We start from the raw sequence: 23,278 nt of genomic DNA, 5'->3' as shown, positions 1-23,278 counted from the left end.
TATTTAAATGCTTTACCCTTTTTTGCTTTTATGTATTTTGCAGAAAGCGTGTTCAGCTTGGTGGGGCCATGTCACTGACTGTAAATATTATACATAATAACTTTCTGCACTGGTCTATGAGAGCATGGTGTCGCGTAATGGTATTTTATTTTGGAGAGAAGCCGGAAGTGTCGGTGTGACTCTGACTGGGCAAAAGTTGGCCAGAGAGTTTGACAAAGTTTCTGAGTAGAAGCGCCGCGTTTCCTTAACCACAAACTGTGCACATTAGCTTGAAAGTATCATTTACTCTATTCCGTGGTCTCTTCTTTCCGCATAAATGCCGAAACTTTTGTCCAAAGCTCCGGATTTCGTTGCCATCTTCGTTCATTGGTGAGTTTTTATAAATTTTATTTTACAGAATTACCGCCTCTCCTTTCGATTATTGCGGCAGCTGTACCGTTACACCCACAGGCTAACCCTGCTCGGCTGTGGTCATGTTAAATACAGGCTGAACTATCCCCACCAGTAGATGCCCCACGGTCACTTTCCAAGTGTTTTTAAATGTTTATGACACAGTCGTCAAAACAGCAGACTGTCACTAAAGCCACTTGTAATCACATCCATGTTGTTTTGAGTTTTGCTTCCTGCTTTTCAAAGCTTCCTCTGCTGATGTGACAGAAGCAGAAGGGAAACCCCGGCCATTTAATCCTGAACACGTCAGCCAGTGAAGATGATTTGAAAGAAAAGATGAAAAAGTATTTAGTTATTAGTGAGGTATATGAGTAATACCGTCTTGGTAAATCTTTACTTTCCCAAAAGCAGTGCCAGTACATGCAGTCGCCCTCAGTGTGTTTATTTTCTGTGTCTGATTCTGAAGTGTAGTTAGAGGTAACATTTAGATTGCAAAGTGTATTATTCTTGTATAGGTCTAATTATAGAGAGCTGTGTGTGTGTGTGTGTGTGTGTGTGTGTGTGTGTGTGTGTGTGTGTGAGAGAGAGTGAGAGAGAGAGAGAGAGAGGGGGGGGGGGGGGGGGGTGTCAGTAAAACATTGAAGGTCTGTGGGCTGATTGCTGCATCTGCCTCTGCACTGACTGACTGAATTTTTCTGATACCAACTTTTAGGAAGTATGCCAATCTAAAACTGGATCTTAAAAAAAGAGAAGTAAACTGAATTTATGATGTGAATAAATGGAAAATAAGTTTAAAAAAAGAAATCTGAAGTCTTTCTTAATCTGGGTAAATTTGCTGACACAACATTTTGCTGACACGAGGAGGCGTTGCTGGACGATGCTTGATACCGGGATGGCTCTGAGTCGTCTATCTTCGAAGATGCTTTGGTATTTTATATTTTCACCAGCCAATCATGGCCTGTCTCAGTTTCCAGCATCAGCAGGAAACACAGCATGTTTCCAATTTCAGAGTTTATTGAAGGGAAGGGCTCGTCACAAATTAATGACACCAGCGCGTTGGATTTTTTTTCCTATTTCCATATACTCATCCTCCTCAAGCTAGGCGATGGACAGGCAGCAGATCCAGGTGAGCGACGAAGAGTGTCAAGTACCACGAGAAGAGAGCCGAAGGAGGAGGAGAAAGAAAGCCATAACCTCGTCCTGCTCCACCTCCATGGATCAGATCTCTGTCGAGTTTGTGCTGCCCACAGCTGCGCGGGGTGGAAGTGGCCCCGACACTCTGCAGCTGGACGTGGCTGGGAACTGGACTGTCGAACAGGTCCGGCTCGTTCACTCCTTTTCTTCTCAGACCCGCGTACCGTCTGCTGTAGATGTTAAAAATCCTCACTGCGCCTCGTTTGCAGGTGAAAGCCCAGGTATGGATGAAGGCAGTGACTTCGAACCTGTGCCCTGAGTTCTACCAGCGCTTCTCTCCTGACCATTGCATCCTGTTGTACCAGAAGAAGGGCAACGTTTGCGAGATCTATGACAAGCACCAGGTCTTCCAGACGCTAGACTGCATTCGCTACTGGAGAGGTACCACGACCCACTTCTACCTGCAATCAGAGTCTGAGCTGGTCTTTAGCTGTGATGTAAAAATCATGTTTTGTTAAATCATGTTAAATTGTTTTTTGTTTGTTTGTTTGTTTGTTTCAAAAGCTCTGAAGAAGGATGTGGGGCGGATTCAGCTAGTGCCCCGCCCACAGCCCTCACAGGAGTCTGTGGAGTACCAGCGCTACCTGAACTACCTGATTGGCTACGACGTAACCGACGTCAGCAACGTCCACGACGACGAGCTGGAGTTCACACGCAGGAAGCTGCTGACCCCACGACGCATAGAGCTGTCGGAACGCGACCCAAAGCTCTACTCCATGGACCCCTGGGTGACACGCAAGCCTCTGCCCGAGCACCTGCTCTCCAAGGTGTGTGTATGTGTGTGTGTGTTTATAATAGTATAACACAGTTAGCACTGTTAGCTTTAATTACTGCAGTTCAAAATGACTTATATGTATATGCAAGGTTTGACCCAGAACTCCAAGCCCTGCAGACTTAAATGAAAACCTCTGTAAAATGATGTAGATGTTTTCCTATAATTATAAAGTAGAAAAGAAAAACGGGCTAGGTTATTTAAAAAAAATGGACCAACCTTTGCTACAGCTTCTGCTTCAGTCATAATAATTCATTTTGAAACCTAAAAAAAGTATTAGCTCCACACTTCATCTGCCTGTTCTCTCTTCTTCTTGAGTTATAAAGTCTGTGCTTGCGCTGATGACTGATACAGCTTTAGTCACACATAAAAGTGTGACTTGGAGTAGTAAGTTCACTAAAGAGCCACTTTCTTCACCAGCTTGAGCTTACAGGATAGACGGGGATGTCTGTTGCTACAGAAACCACCTCCTCTAGCCTTGTATACACCTATTTGCCTCCTAGTTGTATGATTGTAATGACAGGTGATTGGATCCTGGAGCGTATTACTACCAGTGTGAAACCCCAGGCTCTTCATTCAAAGTTCTTTCAAAAAAACTGACTGTGGAGTGATTTGCTTGGAGAACAGGGCAGAGAATGAGAGCAGCGAGTTTTGCCTTTGAATGAGATGAGGAAAATAGTGCATCAAGAAAACTGCAGATCAACAGGCTGAACTTGAACTTTCAACTGTTTGATGAATTTCTCAGTTTAGTCTTAATTAGAAATTATGTTCCACTAAATGACTGACCCTCCAAAAGTTGATTCTGTTCATCTGGATGTAGCGTTTTCAGTGGGAGAAACGTTTCGTCACTTATCCAAGTGACTTCTTCAGTTCCAGTTTTATAGACAGTACATTTGCATAATGACAGAAACTAGCACCACTGAAGGAACAATGGGCTGGGAGGTCAGTTCCTTCATCATGATTATGCAAATTCTCATGACCATTGATCAAAGACCACTGATCAATGGCCATGAGTACCATTCACAGAGAGTTGGGGAATGGCTGCAATCACAGCATTGTAAGATGGCGAAAGAGGAGGGTCCTAAGGGTACTTAGGCCCCCTCCTCGATTCAGAGATGGTCTTTTTCTCTTTTCACCTAAATGGCCTCCTTGACTCCAAACCAGCATTCCTTCCTGTCCAGGATGTGTACATCCTTATCATTGAAAGAGTGTCCACTGGCCTGTAGGTGTCCATAGACTGCAGAGTCCTGGCCTGACGAGGTAGCTCTTCTGTGTTGTGCTGTTCGCTTTGCCAGAGGTTGTTTGGTTTCCCCGATGTATGCCCCAATGAGATGCGGTGTTTAGAAAAAATGCGTCTCAACTGTTCCAATACTCCTGACACGTACGGGATAACTACAGGTTTTCGCTTAGTCTACCGTTGTCCTTCTCTCCTGGATCAGCTGGAGCTTTCTTTTGGCGCCTTCCCAGCTTTGACAAAAGTCCAGCTGGGATAACCACATGTACTCGGGGCCTTCCTGATGTGATGTTTTTCTTCTTCTCTGGCCACTGTGTCTGTGGGGATGGTGTTGGCTCTGTGTTGTAGCGTCCTGATGACACCCAGTTTGTGCTCCAGTGGATGATGAGAGTCAAACCTTAAATACTGATCCGTATTGTAGGTTTACGGTACACGTCAGCTTTTAGATGTCCCCCATTACTGATGGAAATCTCACAGAAGGCTAACCTGACACTTTTCATATCCTCCCTGGTGAATTTGATGTGTCGGTCCACAGAGTTAATGTGATCCATGAATTGTGGTACGTCCTGAGATTTGATTTGCACCCAGGTGTCATCCACATACCTGAACCAATGACTTGGTGGTGTTCCAGAGTAGGATAGCAAAGCCCTCTTTTCCACTTCTTCCATGTACAAATTTTCCAGGATGGGTGAAACTGGGGAACCCATGGCACACCCATGTTTCTGCCTGTAGAACTGACCCTTGTATGTCAAATAGGTGAAATGAAGGCACAGTTCCAAAAGCAAACACACTTGGTCGATGCTGAGAGTGGTCCTGTTGCTGAGGTTGGGATCATCCTGTAATCGCTTACGAACTACCTCCAACGCTTCCATGACTGGAGTGCAAGTGAAGAGAGATGTAACGTCGTACGAGACCATGGTTTCAACTGCCTCCATCGTAACATCTCTCACCTTCTCAACAAAATCCAAGGTGTTCTGGTCGTGGTGTTCAGAGCTGCTTACCAGCGGGTTGAGGATCGAAGCCAGAAACTTAAAGATGTTATTGGTGACCGAGTTGATCATACAGACAATCGGTCTTAAAGGTGCACCCTGTTTATGTATCTTTGGTAAACCATACAGACTTGGTGTAGACTCCCCTGGGTACAGCCTGTGGTATGAGGTCTGGTCAATAGCATTGTCTCGTTCTAACTGCTTCTGACAGTCTATCACCCTCTTCCTGTAGCCACTGCCTGGGTCTTGTTTCAGGGGCTCATAAGTATTTTCATCATTGAGTAGTGACAAAATTTTCTCACGATAGTCTTTCTGGTTTAGCAAAACTGTGCACCTACTCCTGTCTGCCAGAAGGATGATAATGTTGTTGTCATTGTTGTTGTGAGTGCCTTCCTCTCCTCCATGGTGATGTTGGATGCTGGGAGCTTTGCATTGCTGCGACAGGCCGAAACCTTTGTCCGTAGTTGCTCTGCTTCCACTTCTGCAATATTGTTGTTTCTGTGGCTGTGATCAGTTCCACTAGCGGGATTTGTCTTGGCGTGACAGCAAAATTCAACCCTTTAGCAAGGATGTTTTTCTCTGTTTGGGTGAGCTGTCTGCCAGACAAATTCTTCACCCACTTGTCCTCGGTGTCGCATCCTTCTGTCTTCTGGCCGTTTTTGCATAATCATGATGAAGGAACTGACCTCCCAGCCCATTGTTCCTTCAGTGGGCTGGTTTCTGTCATTATGCAAATGTACTGTTTATAAGATTGGGGAAACCTGCAGTCAGCTCAGACTGAGGAAGTCACTTGGATGAGTGACAAAACGGTTCTCCCGCTGAAAACGCTACGTCCAGATGAATAGAATCAACTTTTGGAGATTTACTTACCTGGATGATTGAGAATGCATCAAAACGTAAATGACTGACCATTTGTCAACAAGCTGTTGGTCAAATGTTGGAGTAAATGTCTTAGTGTGTGTTTATTTAGACTTTCAAGTTGTTTTTTGTGTTCTGCTCCTCCTCTCAGATCAATAATGGCCACATTCTGGTGGTAATCCACATAGGGACAGCCAGCCAGACCATCAAAGTCTCCATTGATGACACACCAACACTGGTAGATGTGCAGTGATGAATTCCACTTATATCTTTACTGTTTCCTCTGCCTATTTCCTGTACAGTTTCCTGAAAGTTTGCCATCTTGTTTAGGTGTTGGCGAGCTTTTTTGCCAAGACATCAAATAAAAGAGCTTTGCTGGGCATCCCCGACAATGTGTGTGAGACTGACTTTGTGCTGCGGGTGTGTGGCAGGTAACCGTGCCATCGAGTTGGGCTTGAAAGCCGCTGATGGCTTAAACTGAGAACCAAGTTGAGAGAAACAGAGCAGCATTACTATTTTATTCGTTACATTAGAGAGTAAGCATGCCGCTGTCCCACAGGGAGGAGTACCTGTACGGAGAAAAGCCTCTGGAGAACTTTAACTGGATCCGTCAGTGCCTGAAGAATGGCGAGGAAATCCACCTGGTTCTGGAGATGCCTCCTGATCCCGATCTGGATCTGGTCCAGAAGGAAGACTGGGCCCAAGTTGATGACTGCACTGGAGTTGCAGGTAAACAGTTAAACTAAGCTGTTCAGTCATTTTCTTTCCACATGGCCAACCTTGTAACCCTAGTCTTTTGATTTTTCCCTCTCAGGCACCCATGAGCAGCTGACCATTGATGAGAAGGACCATGAACGGGTGTTCACCATCTCCATGTGGGACTGTAACAGGAAGTTCAGAGTGAAGGTGCTGGGTATTGACATCCCATCTCTCCCCAAAGTCCCGGAGTTTATTGTCTACATCGAGGCCAGCATCTTTCACGGGCAGCAGCTTTTAGCTCAGGTAATTGAGACAAAACTACACTTTTTCAAACAACAATTTAAGCCCAGCCATAAAACCAAGTTGATCCCTCTGCAGTCTCTAGATTAAATTACACTTTGTTTACCCTTTATTTTATCTTTAAATTGCATTAAACTTAAACTTAGACCACTGGCTTCCTACTGGTCTTCATCAAAGCTGAACCAAGTCATATTAACTTAACCTTTTGATCATTTTGTTGTGGCTTTGGAAGCATTTTTAGTGCATTTATCTGACAAATACTATTATGGCCTGTATTTGTATAGCGCTTTATTATGAGGTTAACTTCCTTAACTGACTGTGATCCAGTTTTGGTCCATGCAGATTCTCAAGCATCCAGGTCATGTCTTGACTTACCCGAACTGGCAGCGGGAGATAGCCTCCGCTTCTGCTGAAGGTTTCTTCCTGTTGAAAGGGAGTTTTTCCTTCCCAATGTCGCCAAGTGCGTCCTCATAGGGTCTCTAACTTACAATATTAGGCACCTTCAGGTGACTGTTGTGTTTATGTGTATGCTTCTTCCAATAATTAGCATATAAACAGAGGTTAAAATGAGACTAGCCAGGTAGGGTATACCTAAGATTGGGTGCTTCAGTGCACTCTCACTACTGGTAGCATGAGCATTGCTAACGTTCACTTCCTCTGTCCTGTCTTTCATCTGTCACACTTTAATGTTTTTTTCTCACCCAGAGAAAAAAAATACAGCAACTGCATATTTAGCTAGCAGATAGTTTGTGTTACAAACTACATAAAACAGTTTTGTGTTGAATTTGAAAATACAACGGCTGCACTGAGGTACCACTGAGCTCCCCGGGTGCTGAATTGCTGCCCACTGCTTCACTGAGTGAATGAGTTAAATATAACTATACAAGCCTTTCAGTCCGTGGAAATGGAAAACTCACTTAACTGTGGACAGTGACATTGGTGTTCCAGCACTTTTCCATTCCATGGCAAGCTTGAGCCTTGGTTGTTTCTGAGCATTCAAACCAGTTTTCTACCCTCTGAGGGTGACTGTTTGGGTCTTCTTCTAGACCTTGGTAAAACGGTAAGACATCCAACTAACATGTACTTACATTAACAGTTGTTTAAACTGCTGATCCTGGAATCTGCAGTTTAAACATAATGGCCCATTATGCTTCCTGAACAGCTTTGGCAGAGCTCTGACCTCAGCCTCTTCAAAATTAAATGGTAAATGGCCTGTATTTATATAGCGCTTTACTAGTCCCTAAGGACCCCAAAGCGCTTTACATATCCAGTCATCCACCCATTCACGGCAAGCTACATTGTAGCCACAGCCACCCTGGGGCGCACTGACAGAGGCGAGGCTGCCGGACACTGGTGCCACCGGGCCCTCTGACCACCACCAGTAGGCAACGGGTGAAGTGTCTTGCCCAAGGACACAACGACCGAGACTGTCCAAGCCGGGGCTCGAACCGGCAACCTTCCAATTACAAGGCGAACTCCCAACTCTTGAGCCACGATCGCCCGTGGATTATGCTTAAATGCTGGGTCTGTGCCAGGAAACCAACCAATTTAAATGAACTACCAATTCTGCCAAGAAGAATAGGCAAATATACAGCGAGATTTATTGTTGGCTACTAATAGCACCTGGTTCAGGTGCAACTTGCTAAGGGACATTTAACCCAATATTAGTGGCAGCAGCATGTATATTTTAGACCCTTTATGTATACTTAAATAGTGGATTAAAAAATATCTAAAGGAATTTCAAATTTGTGCACTCACTTCTTGTTTTTGAACTAAAGATGTATGCCACCTTAGAAAAAGAACAGTTCAAAGAAAGCATTGGAAGCTCCAAATTACCCTCACATTCATGCCCATGATGACTTCTGCCCACAAATGTATAAGCAGCATGAAAATATATGAAATAGATGGGTTTGAAAAAGGCTGGAGGGTGATAAAAGCAGTGTTTTATTTATTTATTTATTTTACATTTTTAAGGAGAGAACCACCTCTAAAACCTTCAGTGAAGAAGTGCTGTGGAACTGCTGGCTGGAGTTTAACATTAAGATCAAGGATCTGCCTAAGGGGGCATGCCTTAACCTCCAGGTAATCTAAGAAATTTCTTTCTGGTGCTGTTATCATTCTCTGTTTGTTGGTAGAATAAATAATCATTAAGCTGTAACTATTGTACTTTTGTTACATAATGGTTCTACGTTTCCCACCCAGGTGATCTGTGGGAAGCAACCCCAGATCCCAAATTCCAAAGGAAGCTCTTATCAAGAGAGTACAGCGGGAAGCAGCTGTCTTGATGGTAAAGTCCTCTCCCTTTCTGTTCTTTCGCATGTTGAAAATCTACAGAGCAATGCTTTATTCTGTGTGTTCACCCGGCTTTCAGGAAAGACCAAGAGTCGTCTCCTGTACTACGTGAACCTGCTCCTGATCGATCACCGCTCCTTGCTCCGCCAGGGGGAGTTTATCCTCCACATGTGGAAAATGCCAGAAAAGAGCGAGGAAAGCAGCAGTAGCATCAACGCGGACAAGCTCACCTCAGCCACGAACCCAGACAAGGCCTCTTCCATGGCCATTGCCATTTTGCTGGACAAATACTGCTACCCTGTGGTACTACCCAAGAGCCGGGATGTGGGCCGGGACTGGGCTGTTGGGGGTGAGGACGCAGAGGGAGGGGAGCGGGGTCAGAGAGAGATGCCAAACCACTTGAAAAAGCAGTTTGAGGCCATTGTAGGTACCGATCCCCTACATCCCCTCAGCCCTGAGGACAAAGAGCTGCTGTGGCACTTTAGACACGAATGTATGCGTGACCCCAGGTACTGATTTATTTCTTTATTTGTCCTTTTAAATTAAAACGACAATAAAGTAATGTTTTGCCCCAAAGTACTGAAAATATAATTTTATAACAAATGCCTTGCCCTTAGAGCCTACCCAAAGCTGCTGGGCTCAGTCAGATGGGGGAAACAGGAAGATGTTTTGGCGACGCATCGACTGCTGGAGCGCAGCAGCGCATGGGACACCAGGTACAAGAGCGTTTCAAACTGCCACTGTACTGTGTTTAGGATCAATGTCGTATCACCTTTCACCATAACATTGCTTTGCAGTGGTCTGGATGTTGGCCTGGCCATGCAGCTGCTTGACTGCCACTACTCAGATGCACAGGTTCGCTCAATGGCTGTCAGGAAGCTGGAGACGCTGGAGGATGATGATGTGCTCCGATATCTTCTCCAGCTTGTACAGGTACACCCTGTCTTTTTTCCTTTTATTTTAATATAAATAATATTTGGTTAATCTGAGTAAGAACCACTTCAGTCACAGAATTAGCCATCAGCTCTTTTCTAGGACCTTCCTACCTTTCTATACATGTGCATTCAGAGCTAAAGATGGAGGGAGGGTGTAAGGTCTCAGCACAGAGGAATCTGTGCCATGAAGCATCAGGGCACTCCTGAAGCCAAAAATGGGTCCAGTTTGACACTAGTGAGGTGTACCTAATAAAGTGGCGCCCTATGTGAGAGTCTCCAATTGTAATCGAAGAAGGCTGTAAAAGTATCTGCTGAGTCATCGACTGACGTGGGCCAGCATTAAAATCAGCTGTTATCTGCCGCTAACATTTGCATACCTAACATGTACTCGCTGTACTTGCACAGAACTTTTCTTTCCTCCATCTACAACCAGGAAACAGATGGTACATTTTGTATCCTGCTGTATTCTTTTGGCAGCTGAAACCACATTTGCTTACAAAACAATCAATCTAATGCATTTTTTAAAATGTTGCTGAATGCTAAAGTTGATCTTTTACAGTTTCTGTGTTGATGTGTCGATAATGTGAGACTGTTTGCACTTTAGAGTTGGACATTCGTTTCCTGTGTCAGATTCAGGCTCTGGTATCTATGTGACGCTGGTTAGCATAGCCTAGCGCAGACATGCTACACTTTAATCCTACGCTGGCAGTTTGTTTGGTGAACAAAAACACACACTGCCTGCTTTACATTGCTGCTGCCAAGTTTTGTGTTGTTGTGAGTTTATGATGCGGTGCTGATGAGCACACACTCTGCTGCTGTTACAGTTGTTTATTGTTGATTTCAAATGTGTAACCACTAACATTTGACTGGTCGGATAAATATTAGCTCGAGAGGACCAAGCCTCTTTTGCATTTACACTCTCACTCTGTCTGATTCACTGTTTCATGCTGTGAGTTTAGTTGACTCTGCAGTCAGCTTTGCATGAGCGATACTGTATCAGTCGTCAGCCGTGGCCAACAAAAGAGCCTTTTAGGAGAAAGACATCTTCCTAAATGCAGTTATGACATCTCACTGATCTGTGGAATATATTATACCATCAAAATTCTCCAGAACATGCATGTGTCAAAGTCTTTGTAGGGTGAACGTGAAAGAATACACATTACATACACTGTTTCCATGATGCTTCACAATATGCTAAAAAAAAGGGATTCAGTCCTTTTTAAACCACTCGCTGCCTCTTTTTCTAAACATTTAAATAGCAGTTATGTTGGAGCACAGTTACTTCTGTGTTTTCATTGCACTTGCTTTACTGCCAGTCCATGCTGCTTCCCAACACACTGTAGCCTCTGTTAAAAGGCAGTTCTTCTGGTATAAATGTGTGCACACAGCCTGCTAACTTCACCTGGCAGATGATCAAATCAAATCAAAATTTATTTATGTAGCACATATTAAAACAACAGTGTTGACCATAGTGCTTCACAGTCAGTAAAAGCATGAGACAATTAAAACAAACAATAAAACAGGACAACAAAAAATAGGTAACAACACAACAGCCAACTAGTTAGAGTCAAAAGCCAAAGTAAAAAGATAAGTTTTAAGACGTCTAGGTGCCACGGTTACAAAGGCCCGGTCACCTCTCGACTTCATTCGAGACCTAGGTTGTGCTAGGAGCCTGTGATTGGATGATCTAAGTGCTCTGTTGGGATTGTATAAGTGGAGTAGTTCAGAAAGATAGCTGGGCGCTAAATTATTCAGAATTTTAAAAGTGAATAAAAGAATTTTAAAATCTATGCGATATTTAACAGGGAGCCAATGTAATTTGGCTAAAATTATGCGTTCATATATTCTCGTACCTGTTAAAAGACGCGCCGGTAACTGAAGCCGGTAAAGAGAAGAGTGTTGGAGGCCCGAGTAGAGGGAGTTACAGTAGTCCAATCTGGATGTGATAAATGCGTGGATAAGCTTTTCAAGGTCCTTTAAAGGAAGGAACGGCTTTGCTTTGGATATCTGACGCAACTGGCAAAAGCTGTTTTTTACCACAGTGGAGACGTGTTTCTCAAGTTTAAAAGAGCCATCCAGGAACACTCCAAGGTTTCTTACAGCGAGCGAGAGATGCTAGCGAGAGGGCCAAGGGCATCAGCTAACTGGTCTAGCGGAGTGTGACTACCAAAGACTACCAAAGATTTCGGTCTTATTCTCGTTCAATGTAAGAAAATTATGTGATAACCAAATTTTAGCTTCATGCAAACAGTTGAACAGAGGTTGCAAAGAAGCGGACACGTCGGATTTCAAAGGTGAATAAATCTGGATATCGTCAGCATAACAGTGAAAGGAGATGTTGTATTTTCTAAAAATTAATCCCAACGGCAACATGTACAAAGAGAAGAGAGCGTGATGTTGTTAGAAAGCCCACCACCACGTGCTTTGGAGTAGGAAGAATGTTTCATTTTCCTTTTTGTGCATTGCACAACACCAGAGGTCACACAGGCTTGTTGTAGACACACATTGTGCTATCATCAGAAATCATGTTAGCTGCTTTGTTTATGTGTTTGTGTGTCCTGCAGGCAGTCAAGTTTGAGCCCTACCATGACAGCGCTCTAGTCAGGTTCCTGCTGAAGAGAGCTCTGAGGGTAAGCAGACATGTGTCTGCCTGTGTTATGTCATTTCAGCTCTGTGTGTGTGTGTGTGTTTTACTAGCACAATAACTGCAGTCAAAAAAATGTCAAGTTAAACAACACCTTTTGTTTTTCTTTTGCAGAGTAAGCGTATCGGTCATTTTCTCTTCTGGTTCCTGCGGAGTGAAATCGCTCAGTCCAAGCACTACCAGCAGAGGTACGCTGTCCTCCTGGAGGCCTACCTCAGAGGCTGTGGTGAAAATATGCTGCAGGACTTCCGGAAGCAGGTGACACGCCCTATTTATAGATGTTTCCACAATTGTATAGTACTGTGAAAATGTGATACGCATGGTCTGAAGGGCAGGCTGTGAAGACGCCATTCTTAAAGAAGGGAAAATTAGGGGCAACCATCAATAACTTTGACAGCAAATTTAAATGTAGTTTTAGTCATAATTAGAGTAGACTTAACACGGTTTTCAAAGCTTTTTAATTTTCCTTGATGTCACATGTGAAATGTTTCCATATGTCTGCTCATCTCTTCCTCCCAAGCGTTGAGATTTTGTGACGTTTTCATGAGACACAGTGTGAACCAGCTGTACTGATCCTGGGGGCACATCAAATGAGCATGTCTAACCTCACTGCACGTGGTGATTACTTCTGATTGGATCACTTCCAAACTTGTCCCGCCTTTCTAGACAACTTAATAGTTCTGATTGGAATTTTCCGTTCAGAATTATTTCATCTCGTTTTTATTCGCTGGTTTCTGTCCTCGTGCATTCACTTTTATTTAGATATCATTTTTCTTTTCATCAGAGGAAAAGAAGTCATTGATGAAAATTGTGACAAAAAATTGTTGGTCAGCAAAATCAACACTGGTGGCAGCATGTCTTACGGAGTCCAAATTTGGGATAATCTTTACAGAGAATGGAACAAAAAGCAGCTGACCAAAGAAGAGCTTTGCCGAAGACTTCTTAATGAAATGACGAGAAAGCTGCCTAGAAAGGTTCAGGCTGTGTTGAAGAAGAAGGTGTTTGGGGGGTTGGGTTTGAACACATCTTTGACAGAAAGTCCTGATGCTTGCAGGTGGATATGACAGAGGCTCTGCAGAAAGTCACCCGTGAGATCAAGACCATGTCTGCAGACAAGTATGATGTTACGCCACAAGGTGAGGAGCAGAAACAGAAGCACTGATATGAGCCTATATCGTGTAGCATGAACGTGCATTATTTGCTTATTTTTTTTAAAGTAATTTAGTGGTACTCCTTTGTGGATGCCCCTGTCACCTCACAGTAAGAGAGCTGGTAGTTCAAACCTGCCGGCCTTTCTGTGTGGAGTTTGCACGTGCTCAGAGCACTCTGGTTTCCCCCTACAGTCCAAAGACATGCCTGTTAGGTTAACTGGCGACAGTAAACTGCGTTTAGGCGTGAAGAGATCGGGCACTAAGAGAAATCAGTCTGTAATCCTACAAAAAAAATCTGTGAAAAGAAAATGTTTTATTGTTCTTCTGCTTCTTTTATCTGGAAATGTGCAACCTAATCCCGGTCCAGACTGCAAATGCTTAAGTACTCCTTGTGATTTCAAAACTCGAACAGGTCTTGGTATCACTCATTTAAATGTCAGAAGTCTTCTTCCCAAACTTGAGTTTGTGAAATTTTGGATGAAAGAGTTAGATACTGATATTCTTATATTATCAGAAACCTGGCTTACTAAATCAATTACTGACAAAGACATTGCAATAACGGGCTATAATCTTTTCCATTGCAACCGCCCCAGAAAGGGTGGCGGTGTTGCAATTTATGTAAAAAGCAAATTCCATGTTACTGTCGATTCATCGGTATCTGTTTGTAAGCAGTTTGAACTTCTTGCCCTCAAACTCCAACTTTTCAAGGGCTATTTTATTACCATTGTGGGCTGTTATAGACCCCCCTCAGCTAGTAGTGAGGCTTTAGTTTCACTTAGTAAAAAATCTACTTTAAATTTTAATGAAATTGTGCTGGCCGGAGATTTCAACTGGGACTGGTTGTCCTCTGCCTCAGACAGTTTTAAATCCATGTGTGATTCATATAATCTCACACAACTAATTTACAGCACAACTCGTCCAAATCTTAAATGCCCAGAAAAGTCATCACTTATTGATTTATTTTTAACTAATATGCCGTATAAATATTCTCACACTGGGGTTTTCGCAAATGATATCAGTGACCACTGTGTGGTAGCTGTAGTCAGGCAATCGAAGCTCCCAAAATCAAGGCCACAGATAGCTTTTAAACGAGATTTTAAGCATTTCTGTGAGCAAGCTTTCTTTCATGATTTATGGGACTATAACTGGAGTAGAATTTACCTGATAACTGATCTTGAGCTGGCATGGAATTATTTTTATGATACTTTTATCAAAATTATAAATAAACATGCCCCTATCCGCAAATTTAGAGTAAAATGCAGAAACAACCCTTGGTTTTCTCTTCAGCTCTCTAGTCTACTCAAAAAAAGGGATGCTGCCTGGGCTAAGGCCAGAAAAACTAAATCCGAAGCGGATTGGCTGATTTTTAGACAGCTCAGAAACCGTTCAACTTCCTTAATTAAAAAGGCCAAATCAGAATTCTATCTTTCAAAAACTACTAAACATTTGAACGATCCTAAAAAATTCTGGAAAATAATAAAATCTTCTTATGGGGACATAACTACAAACGAGATGCCAACTTTTGTTGTAAAAGACTCCTGCACTTTAACAGAGAAATGCGACATTCTAAACTGCTTTAATGAGCATATTGTTTCTTCAGGATCTCTATTTGAATCTTTATATCCAGATTTAAAACAGCTTAATCAACAAGAGGCTCTCTCTGCAACCGCTCAAACTGAATCTGTGGTCCAACCCTTCAGTTTTTCTCCACTAAATGTTTTTAAGGTCCATAGGGCTTTAAATCTGTTGGATCTAAATAAATCTGCAGGACCAGATCAACTTGATCCCTATTTTCTTAAGTTGGCTGCAGATTTTATAGCAGAACCGATAACTTACATTTTTAATCTTAGCCTCTCGAACAGTGAGATCCCTGTAATATGGAAATCTGCCTATGTTCTCCCTTTGCTGAAAGGAGGTGATCCTTCAGATGTTAATAATTACAGGCCCATATCTAAATTGTGTGTTCTAGCAAAAGTTCTAGAAAAGTTCATTAGTGAACAACTGAAAGACTTTTTGGACAAAAATTCAGTTCTTTCCCAACATCAGTCAGGATTCAGAAAACAACACAGCACAATAACTGCTGCTATTAAAGTGGTTAATGACATTGTTGATTCAATGGACTGCAAAAAATACTGTGCTGCTCTTTTTCTTGACTTGTCAAAGGCTTTTGATACAGTTGACCATGCTATTTTATTAAATAGTCTAAACAATATTGGTCTATCTGTAAATGCTGTAAGTTGGTTTTCAAATTACTTGTCAGCAAGAAAACAGTGTGTCCGTGCTGCTGGGTCTTCTTCCTCTTTTCTCCCAGTATCCAAAGGAGTTCCACAGGGTTCCATATTAGGACCATTGCTATTTTCTCTTTACATAAACAACCTTTGTGATAATTTGTCAAACGCAGCATTTCATCTTTATGCAGATGATACAATCATTTATTGTTCATCCCCTTCAGTAGCACAAACTCTGCAATTTCTGCAGTCTGCCTTTGATGCCGTTCAGTCCCATTTAACTCAACTTAAGTTGGTGTTAAATCCAGAGAAATCCAAGTTCATGTTATTCTCAAATGGCAAAGAGTTGTTAGCTACGTCTCCTAAGATTAAAACAATTCAAGGATCTGAAATTGAAATGGTCACATCTTACAAGTATCTAGGGATCATTATAGATCAGAATTTGTCATTTAAGACTCACATTCAAAGGCTTGTGTCGAAGTTAAAATTAAAACTAGGTTACTTTTTAGAAACCAATCCTGTTTCTCCCTCCAAGTGAGAAAACATTTGATTCGTGCAACCTTTTTACCTTTATTGGATTATGGTGACCTGCTTTTTATGAATGCACCTGCCCACTACCTAAAGAGGTTGGATACTGTGGACCATTGTGCTTTACGTTTTATTACTGGCTATGGAAATCGTGTACATCATTGTTCTTTGTATGCTGCTGCTAAATGTCCATCTTTGCATATTCGCAGACTCTCCCATTGGTTGATTTTTATCTATAAATCTCTCCTTGGGCTGGTTCCATCTTATTTATGTGTTTATATGTGTAAAAACCACAACCAATACAACCTTCGTTCGAACAAAATCATACAATTGATTGTCCCAAAAATCAGAACAGAATTGGGGAAAAGGGCTTTTAAATACGCTGCCCCTGCTTCCTGGAATAATCTGCAGAAGGAACTGAAGTTATCAGAATTGGTTACCTTGGGAGAGTTTAAGTCTGTCTTAAAGGAACGAGAGAACAGCTCTTTTACTCAGTGTGATTATTTTTAATGTACTCTTAATTTGATCTGTTATTGTATATTTTACACATGTTTGTATGGGATATTGTATTTGTTTTAAATGTTAGATACCTATGTGGTATGTGACTTTTGTTGCTATGATGCCAGGTCTCTCTTGGAAATGAGATTTTTAATCTCAATGAGATTTTTTACCTGGATAAATAAAGGATTAATAATAATAAAAAATGGTTGTCTCTCTGTGTTAGCCCAGGGTGTAAGCTCAGTTTTTGTCTTATGACAGCTGGAATAGGCTCCAGTGCCCTTGCAAACCCCAAAGTGGATATGTGGAAGAAGATGGATAGATGGTTTCAGTTTTAAATACAAACCCTCCAAGGCTTTGGTCCTGCTTATACAGTGAACCTGCTGACTTTTTCTTCCACACTGGTTTTATTTATTCTGTTATCAACAGAATATCACACTTTTGAGGTTTGCACCCCAAACCTTTGCTTTAAATGTCTACGGTTACCTTTCTTTGCTAAACATTCTTCACTAGTTTATTCTGGGTTGTACTTTCTGTGGTTAACACCAGCATTTGTATCTAAGCATGTGTAAAGCATGTCTGTTGTATGAATACATGGTTGCATGTATGTACTGTATGGTCAGATGTGTATTTATTTTTTATTTTTTGATGTGTCGATATTACTCTGACTATTCTAAACCTTCTAATTTGCACTAAGACTTGAAAAGACGTGTAAAGAAAGAAGTGTGTGTTTTTCAGTGGTGTTTCAGTTGCGTCAGAAGTTGGAGAATCTGCAGTCCTCTGGTCTGCCAGAGAGCTTCAGAGTTCCTTATGATCCAGGACTAAGAGCTGGAGCCCTGCTGGTGAGGAGCAAACACATCAACATGACCCTGCAATAAACACTGAAATTAGAACAACTTTCAGCTCTCATGAGTGCTTATTTCTGGGCAGAGACGTCAGAATTGTATCTATAAATGACTGAATTTTTGATGAAAACAATTTATCTTTATGTAGATTGAGCAGTGCAAAGTGATGGCGTCTAAGAAGAAGCCGCTGTGGCTGCAGTTCAAACGGGCCGACTCCACCACTCTCTCCAAAGACCCCATAGGCATCATCTTCAAAGACGGTGATGATCTCAGACAGGATATGCTCATCCTGCAGGTGTGTAGCAGCTCAGCCTTAGACAGGACTGAGAGAGTTATGAGAAGAAAAGTTCTGTAGCACTCCGTCTGTCTTCTTTGCAGATTCTGCTGATCATGGAGTCGATCTGGGAGACTGAATCGCTGGATCTCTGTCTTTTACCGTACGGCTGCATCTCCACTGGAAATAAGATAGGTCGGTTATTCCCTGCAGAGATACAGAAAACATATTAGATCCTGTGTCCCTCATTTATAACAACCAAGGCTGATCATGTGAGCCTGACAAATTCAAAATAGCGTGTCATCGCTGTCTTTATTGCATCACTGTAGGCATGATTGAGATTGTTAAGGACGCCACCACCATCGCCAACATCCAGCAGAGTGTTGTGGGAAGCACCGGCGCATTTAAAGATGAAATCCTCTACCAGTGGCTCCGGGACAAGTGTGTCAGTGAGGACAAGGTACGTACTGTATCACTGACAGCTTATGATGGTTTTACGCTTGAGCGGGGGTAGCACGAAGACAGTCTGCGGGCAGTCGTGGACAGCCTGACTACCTACAGAGAGTGTTTGTTGTCAGATGGGGTCAGTGTCAAAAATATGCAGTACAACCGGTCTGCGGGCTGCACTTGTTTGTCCTGTGGTCAATCAGCTGCGGTGAAGAGCGAAGTCCTAACACGCAAAGAGCTGAAGGTAAACCAAGTGCTAAACAATGAAGTTTCCACTGCTGTCACTGTGTTTTTCATGCTGTATTTTCCATCTTTGATGATTTTTCATGCTGCTCGCGTTCCTGGTCATCACTGCTCAGTGATGTGCAGCTGGGATTTTTTTTTTTTAAACAATTTATTGCTTAAAAAATCACACGGATGATGTAGAAGTCTCAAATAAAACAAATGGCATTACAAAGCTGTCATCTAGTTTTTTTAAATCCATTGGTGGACTTTTTTATGCCCTACTTCCATTTTCGCAAAGCAATCCAGCTGACCGGATTGAAGTCTTTGTCAGGCTGATTCTGGTCCCTGTCCCCCATATTTGATACCTCCGCTCCAATTCATCATTATACTTGATTACATGTCGCTGATCAGCAAAGCTTTAGTTACAAGCCTTGCACGCAATGCATGCATTAAGTAACTGTGTTGATAAGACCAGTTTTGCAGACTTTATTAGATCAGAGGAAATGACACTTTGAAGAGAGGAAGAGAGAGGAAGGAAGCAACCGTCAGAGTTTTTCCTGTCGCTATGGCACCCACGTGCGCTACTTTTAGCACAGACACCTGCACTCCCACAGTCTGCGCTTTTTCCTCTGCGTGGTTTTTTTAAACCGAGTTATGTTTCCAGTAACTACAAGGTCAAAGTTTCTTAAAGGGGACCTGTTACTCCTTTTGTCACTTTTGGCATTAACTCTGTTACAATAATTGATTCTCATATTAAATATGGCCAGAGTTTCAAATAAAGGGGTCAATATAACGTAAGTACAAGTCTTCCCAAATCGAATCTTCCCTAATCTAGCTCAGTTAGCATTGACTTCTTCTGCTTCTTGGGTGCTTTTGTTTATCAGCAGTGACTCACACACATACCATCAATTTAACCTGCCACCGTATAATTATGGCTGTTCTCTTTCCAAAACAGTATTGTTGTGTGTGTGAGTGAGTGTGCTCACTTGGCTTTTAATAGTGCAGCGTCTGTTGGGCGAGAGTGTAACTGAGGTTATTTGTTAAAGCTACAATTTACAGATGTGTCCAAAATGCATCACATGCAGGCAGTCAGAAAGCTACACTTCTTAAGCAAGGACTGATGCGAAGATACACTCACTGTGTGTGTGTGTGTGTGTGTGTGTGTGTGTGTGTGTGTGTGTGTGTGTGTGTGTGTGTGTGTGTGTGTTTGTGCCTCTGCATGTTCCCAGTGGGCAGATTCTGTGTTGGAGCTTTCATAACAACTGCTCATGCAAACTAGAGACTGTGCGACGCAAGTCATTTGTTCAAGAAAACTGAAGATGAAAATTAATAAATTTGACACAGAATTTAGAAAACATAGTGTGTAATAGTCTATCTTTGATACACTTTTAGGCTGTAAGAGTGATGGTGTTTCATTTTTTCCACACCCCTTTCAAAGACCTCTTTGAGATTTAAGACTTGGTTTAAAGGGTTAAGATAAAGTTAGGCTTAGGTCAGTGTAAGGGCTTTAGCCATTGCATTAGTCGTGATGATTAAACTTGGGTCTTCATGAGGAGCTGAATGTCCTTGTGCATGTTTTTAACAGCTACACTATTAGTGTGAAGCTCACTTATCAAAGCTGGATGGGTTACAGCCCGGATGTTGTCGTATACAAGTACATGATTAAAAACTCTGTTGTCTGTGTTGTAGTTCCAGCAGGCTGTGGAGAGGTTCCTGTACTCCTGTGGTGGATACTGTGTGGCTACATACGTCCTGGGTATTGGGGATCGCCATAACGACAACATCATGATCACTGAATCTGGTAATCTTACATCTGCGTTTTCACGTCACTGTCAGACAAAATACAGATTAAATAATTACAAAAATGGGATATTTTTAGAAAGAAATTAAACTCGAGTGGCACCACACTAACAGACCTCCTTTGTGTTTCTGCAGGGAATCTCTTCCACATCGACTTTGGTCACATCCTGGGGAATTACAAGAGTTTCATGGGAATCAGTAAGGAGTGGGTTCCCTTTGTGCTCACACCAGACTTCCTGTATGTTATGGGAACTTCGGGAAAGAAAAGTAGCCCCCACTTCCAGAAGTTCCAGGTGCTTTTTTTCATGTCAATACAATATAGATGCAGGAACACACACGTCCCATTCTTAAATTCATGCAGATTCATGCAAACACCAGTTAGTCACATTTGTCTATATGAACATCCTCTGTGTTTCAGGACGTGTGCGTGAAGGCTTACCTCGCCCTTCGGCATCACACCAACCTGCTCATCATTCTTTTCTCCATGATGCTTATGACTGGTACAATCTCCTCCTGATACCACAACACCCAGTTATTAAAACAATAATAATAGTGTCATTTTCACAGGTTGGTCCAGTTGTACCCAATTTGAGTATGACTGGCTCACCGGTGACAAGTAGTTTTAAACAGATTTTCAATCTTTTTAGATATTGATACCAAAGTGAAGTGAAACTAAGACATGCTCATGCTTTGACACTTATTTTTGGTTCATTAACAGGGATGCCTCAGCTGACTAGTAAGGAGGACATCGAGTACATCCGCGAGGCCCTGACTGTTGGCCGCAGTGAAGATGAGGCACAGCGCCACCTGCTGGACCAGATAGAGATCTGCAGGGAGAAAGGCTGGATGGTTCAGATTAACTGGTTTGTTCATCTGGTCCTGGGAATCAAGCAGGGTGTGGAGAAACGGTCCACTTAGGACTTACTAAGATGTATTCCATGAAAAAAAAAAAAAAGTCAATGACTGAAGAGTCATTGACTTTAAAATCTGAAGACAATCTAGAAGGATTTAAAATGTTTGCACACAATGTATTTTTGAAAGTGGTGTTTTAGGCATCTAGAGACTGGTCGGTGACCATTAGACAGCCACTGGTCACGAGGGAAAACCGTGTTCTCAACAAGTTTTTGAGAGTGGTTTAAAGAGATATACGGTTCTGCAACAAAAACCTCTTTCTGGTTGCTTTTTCAAGGAAGATGTTAACTTGTCTGCAAACACTTGAAAACTGCTCACCCAGCTGTAGTGAAACTGTTAAAAGTGCAACACAAACCAGAAACGGAACACATTTGCCCTCAAAGTAAAAGTTGGGCCTTTTGAAATGTGTTGGTTCCAGTGGTAAGGCAGAACTTTTACTTTGAAGGTGAACCTTCTCTGTTTCCTGTTTGTGGTGCGCTTTTTCAAGTCAAGGCTGCTTGCAAACAAATTGCTGTCTTCCATGCAAGCTATGGGAGACTGTGGCAATCTAATAGTGACCAAAACAATCACAAGGACGATTTGTGGTGCAGCGCTGATGTCACCTGGCAACCTTCCCCAACTTCCAGGAACCACTTGCCAAGTGGTTGCCAAATACACAGTTTTGCCTAGCAACTAGAGGTTGCCGGGGGAGATGGCCTGATCAGTCTCTAGGCCTGTGTGAATGAGCTGAGACCATCTGAAATGAGATATTTCGCTAAATAATGGGATGTCACTGTCTATAAAACGTCACTAACTTAAATTTTATCTGCTGAGCCATTCCTGCAAAGCTTTGCGCTAAAGGTTATATGCTATGATTCAGACCAAGGGGAGAGATAAACCAAATACAGGTATGACTGTTTTCACTGCACAATGGACCATGTCAAACATCAAATGTGTCATTTTTAGATGCAAAATAGGAGTGACCTAAGACTTAGAAGCACTGAATCTGTCTGCTTTAGTGACACCACTTAATGCAGTAGTTAAAAAGAAAGCTTTTAAAACAGAAGCAAACAGTAAAAAACGGATCTTTGCAATGTTTACGTTCATCCTTAAAAAATGTTTTAAATGTGGTCAGAGTATTTTAGTAGTGTTTCAGTGTCCAGGTAATTAAATGTTTAATATATATATTTGACTAGTATGCAAGAGTTTATTGAAATGGTTAGATTCTACTTTTCAGAGATTGCAAATAATATAACACATCCAACTTTGTGCTTGATGAGAGGCTTATTATTTATACGTGAAAGTGGTTTTTATTTGCGCTGCCCATTAAGGAAAAACTGTTCGATGTCTTTAAAACTGGAATTTCCAACTTCTAATTATGTAATGACTTAAAAACATGTTTCAGTCTGTTTTATGGCTGTTTGCTGTCTTAAAGTTTAAAATAACAGCCATGTACAGAGATAAGTTGCAGCTTACTGTATGAATATGTACTTTTGTCTTTCCACAGTTTTTCTGAAATAAACAGGAAGTGGGATTGTGTTGTCTTTCCATATCAGTAGTATCCATGTATCTATGTTGGAGATAAAAGCTAAAAGAAAGTTAAATGCAGTAGTTTGACAATCAGTGTTTTTTTAAAGTTTGCATTAAAACATTATTGGAAAGATGGAAAACTTTCTTCTTCTTCTTTTTTTTTGTAGCAGAAAGAACGTTTTATAATCAAGCCTTTTTGTGCGTGTAATTGCCTGTAGACGTTGATTCCGGACAATAAAAGGACTGAAACGTGTTTGTGCTGTTCAATGTAAGTCATGTCCTTTCACAGTAATACTCACTACAGCCAAGAAGTGTGCTAAAGAGCATCTCTGAATGCACAACATGTCATGTCAAACCTTGATGGAGATGGATTACAGCAGCAGGGGAACCTACCAGGTGCTACTCCTATCAGCTAAGAACAGGAAACAGAGTCTAGAGTTTGTACAGTTTCACCAAAATTGGAGAAAAGAAGACAGGGAAATGTTGCCTGGTCTGAGTTTCAATTGGTGCCTCAACATTTGGATGAAAGGGTGAGAATTTGGCAATATACATCA

The 23,278-nt window shown here is 42.0% G+C and overlaps 1 protein-coding gene across 1 annotated transcript; it reads left to right on the top strand.

Annotated features, from left to right (window-relative positions):
- The first annotated feature begins 229 nt into the window (after positions 1–229).
- Positions 230–22,425, top strand: pik3cg (phosphatidylinositol-4,5-bisphosphate 3-kinase, catalytic subunit gamma). Its single transcript, XM_085376014.1, has 24 exons — positions 230–369; positions 1,489–1,708; positions 1,794–1,965; positions 2,089–2,351; positions 5,589–5,675; positions 5,768–5,868; positions 5,997–6,166; positions 6,252–6,439; positions 8,411–8,518; positions 8,639–8,723; positions 8,808–9,237; positions 9,346–9,444; positions 9,526–9,661; positions 12,228–12,293; positions 12,422–12,565; positions 13,362–13,443; positions 17,451–17,554; positions 17,706–17,852; positions 17,936–18,026; positions 18,161–18,291; positions 20,193–20,304; positions 20,439–20,596; positions 20,722–20,803; positions 21,022–22,425. Exons 2-24 carry the CDS (start codon positions 1,496–1,498, stop codon positions 21,219–21,221), a joined length of 3,369 nt encoding a protein of 1,122 aa, XP_085232140.1. The 5' UTR covers positions 230–369; positions 1,489–1,495; the 3' UTR covers positions 21,222–22,425.
- Positions 22,426–23,278: the final 853 nt, after the last annotated feature.

The sequence above is a fragment of the Diplotaxodon limnothrissa genome, linkage group LG17 (assembly GCF_057381915.1).
Source record: "Diplotaxodon limnothrissa isolate DT_005_m linkage group LG17, D_limnothrissa_male_GT1.1, whole genome shotgun sequence".
NCBI lineage: Eukaryota > Metazoa > Chordata > Actinopteri > Cichliformes > Cichlidae > Diplotaxodon > Diplotaxodon limnothrissa.
This window is presented reverse-complemented; position numbering and strand designations above follow the sequence as displayed.

Coding starts and splice junctions, on each gene's coding strand:
- pik3cg (XM_085376014.1), top strand. CDS start 1,496: ATGGACAGGCAGCAGATCCAGGTGAGCGACGAAGAGTGTCAAGTACCA. Junction 8,724..8,807: donor GGGAAGCAGCTGTCTTGATG/GTAAAGTCCTCT, acceptor CCCGGCTTTCAG/GAAAGACCAAGAGTCGTCTC. Junction 18,027..18,160: donor CTCCACTGGAAATAAGATAG/GTCGGTTATTCC, acceptor GCATCACTGTAG/GCATGATTGAGATTGTTAAG.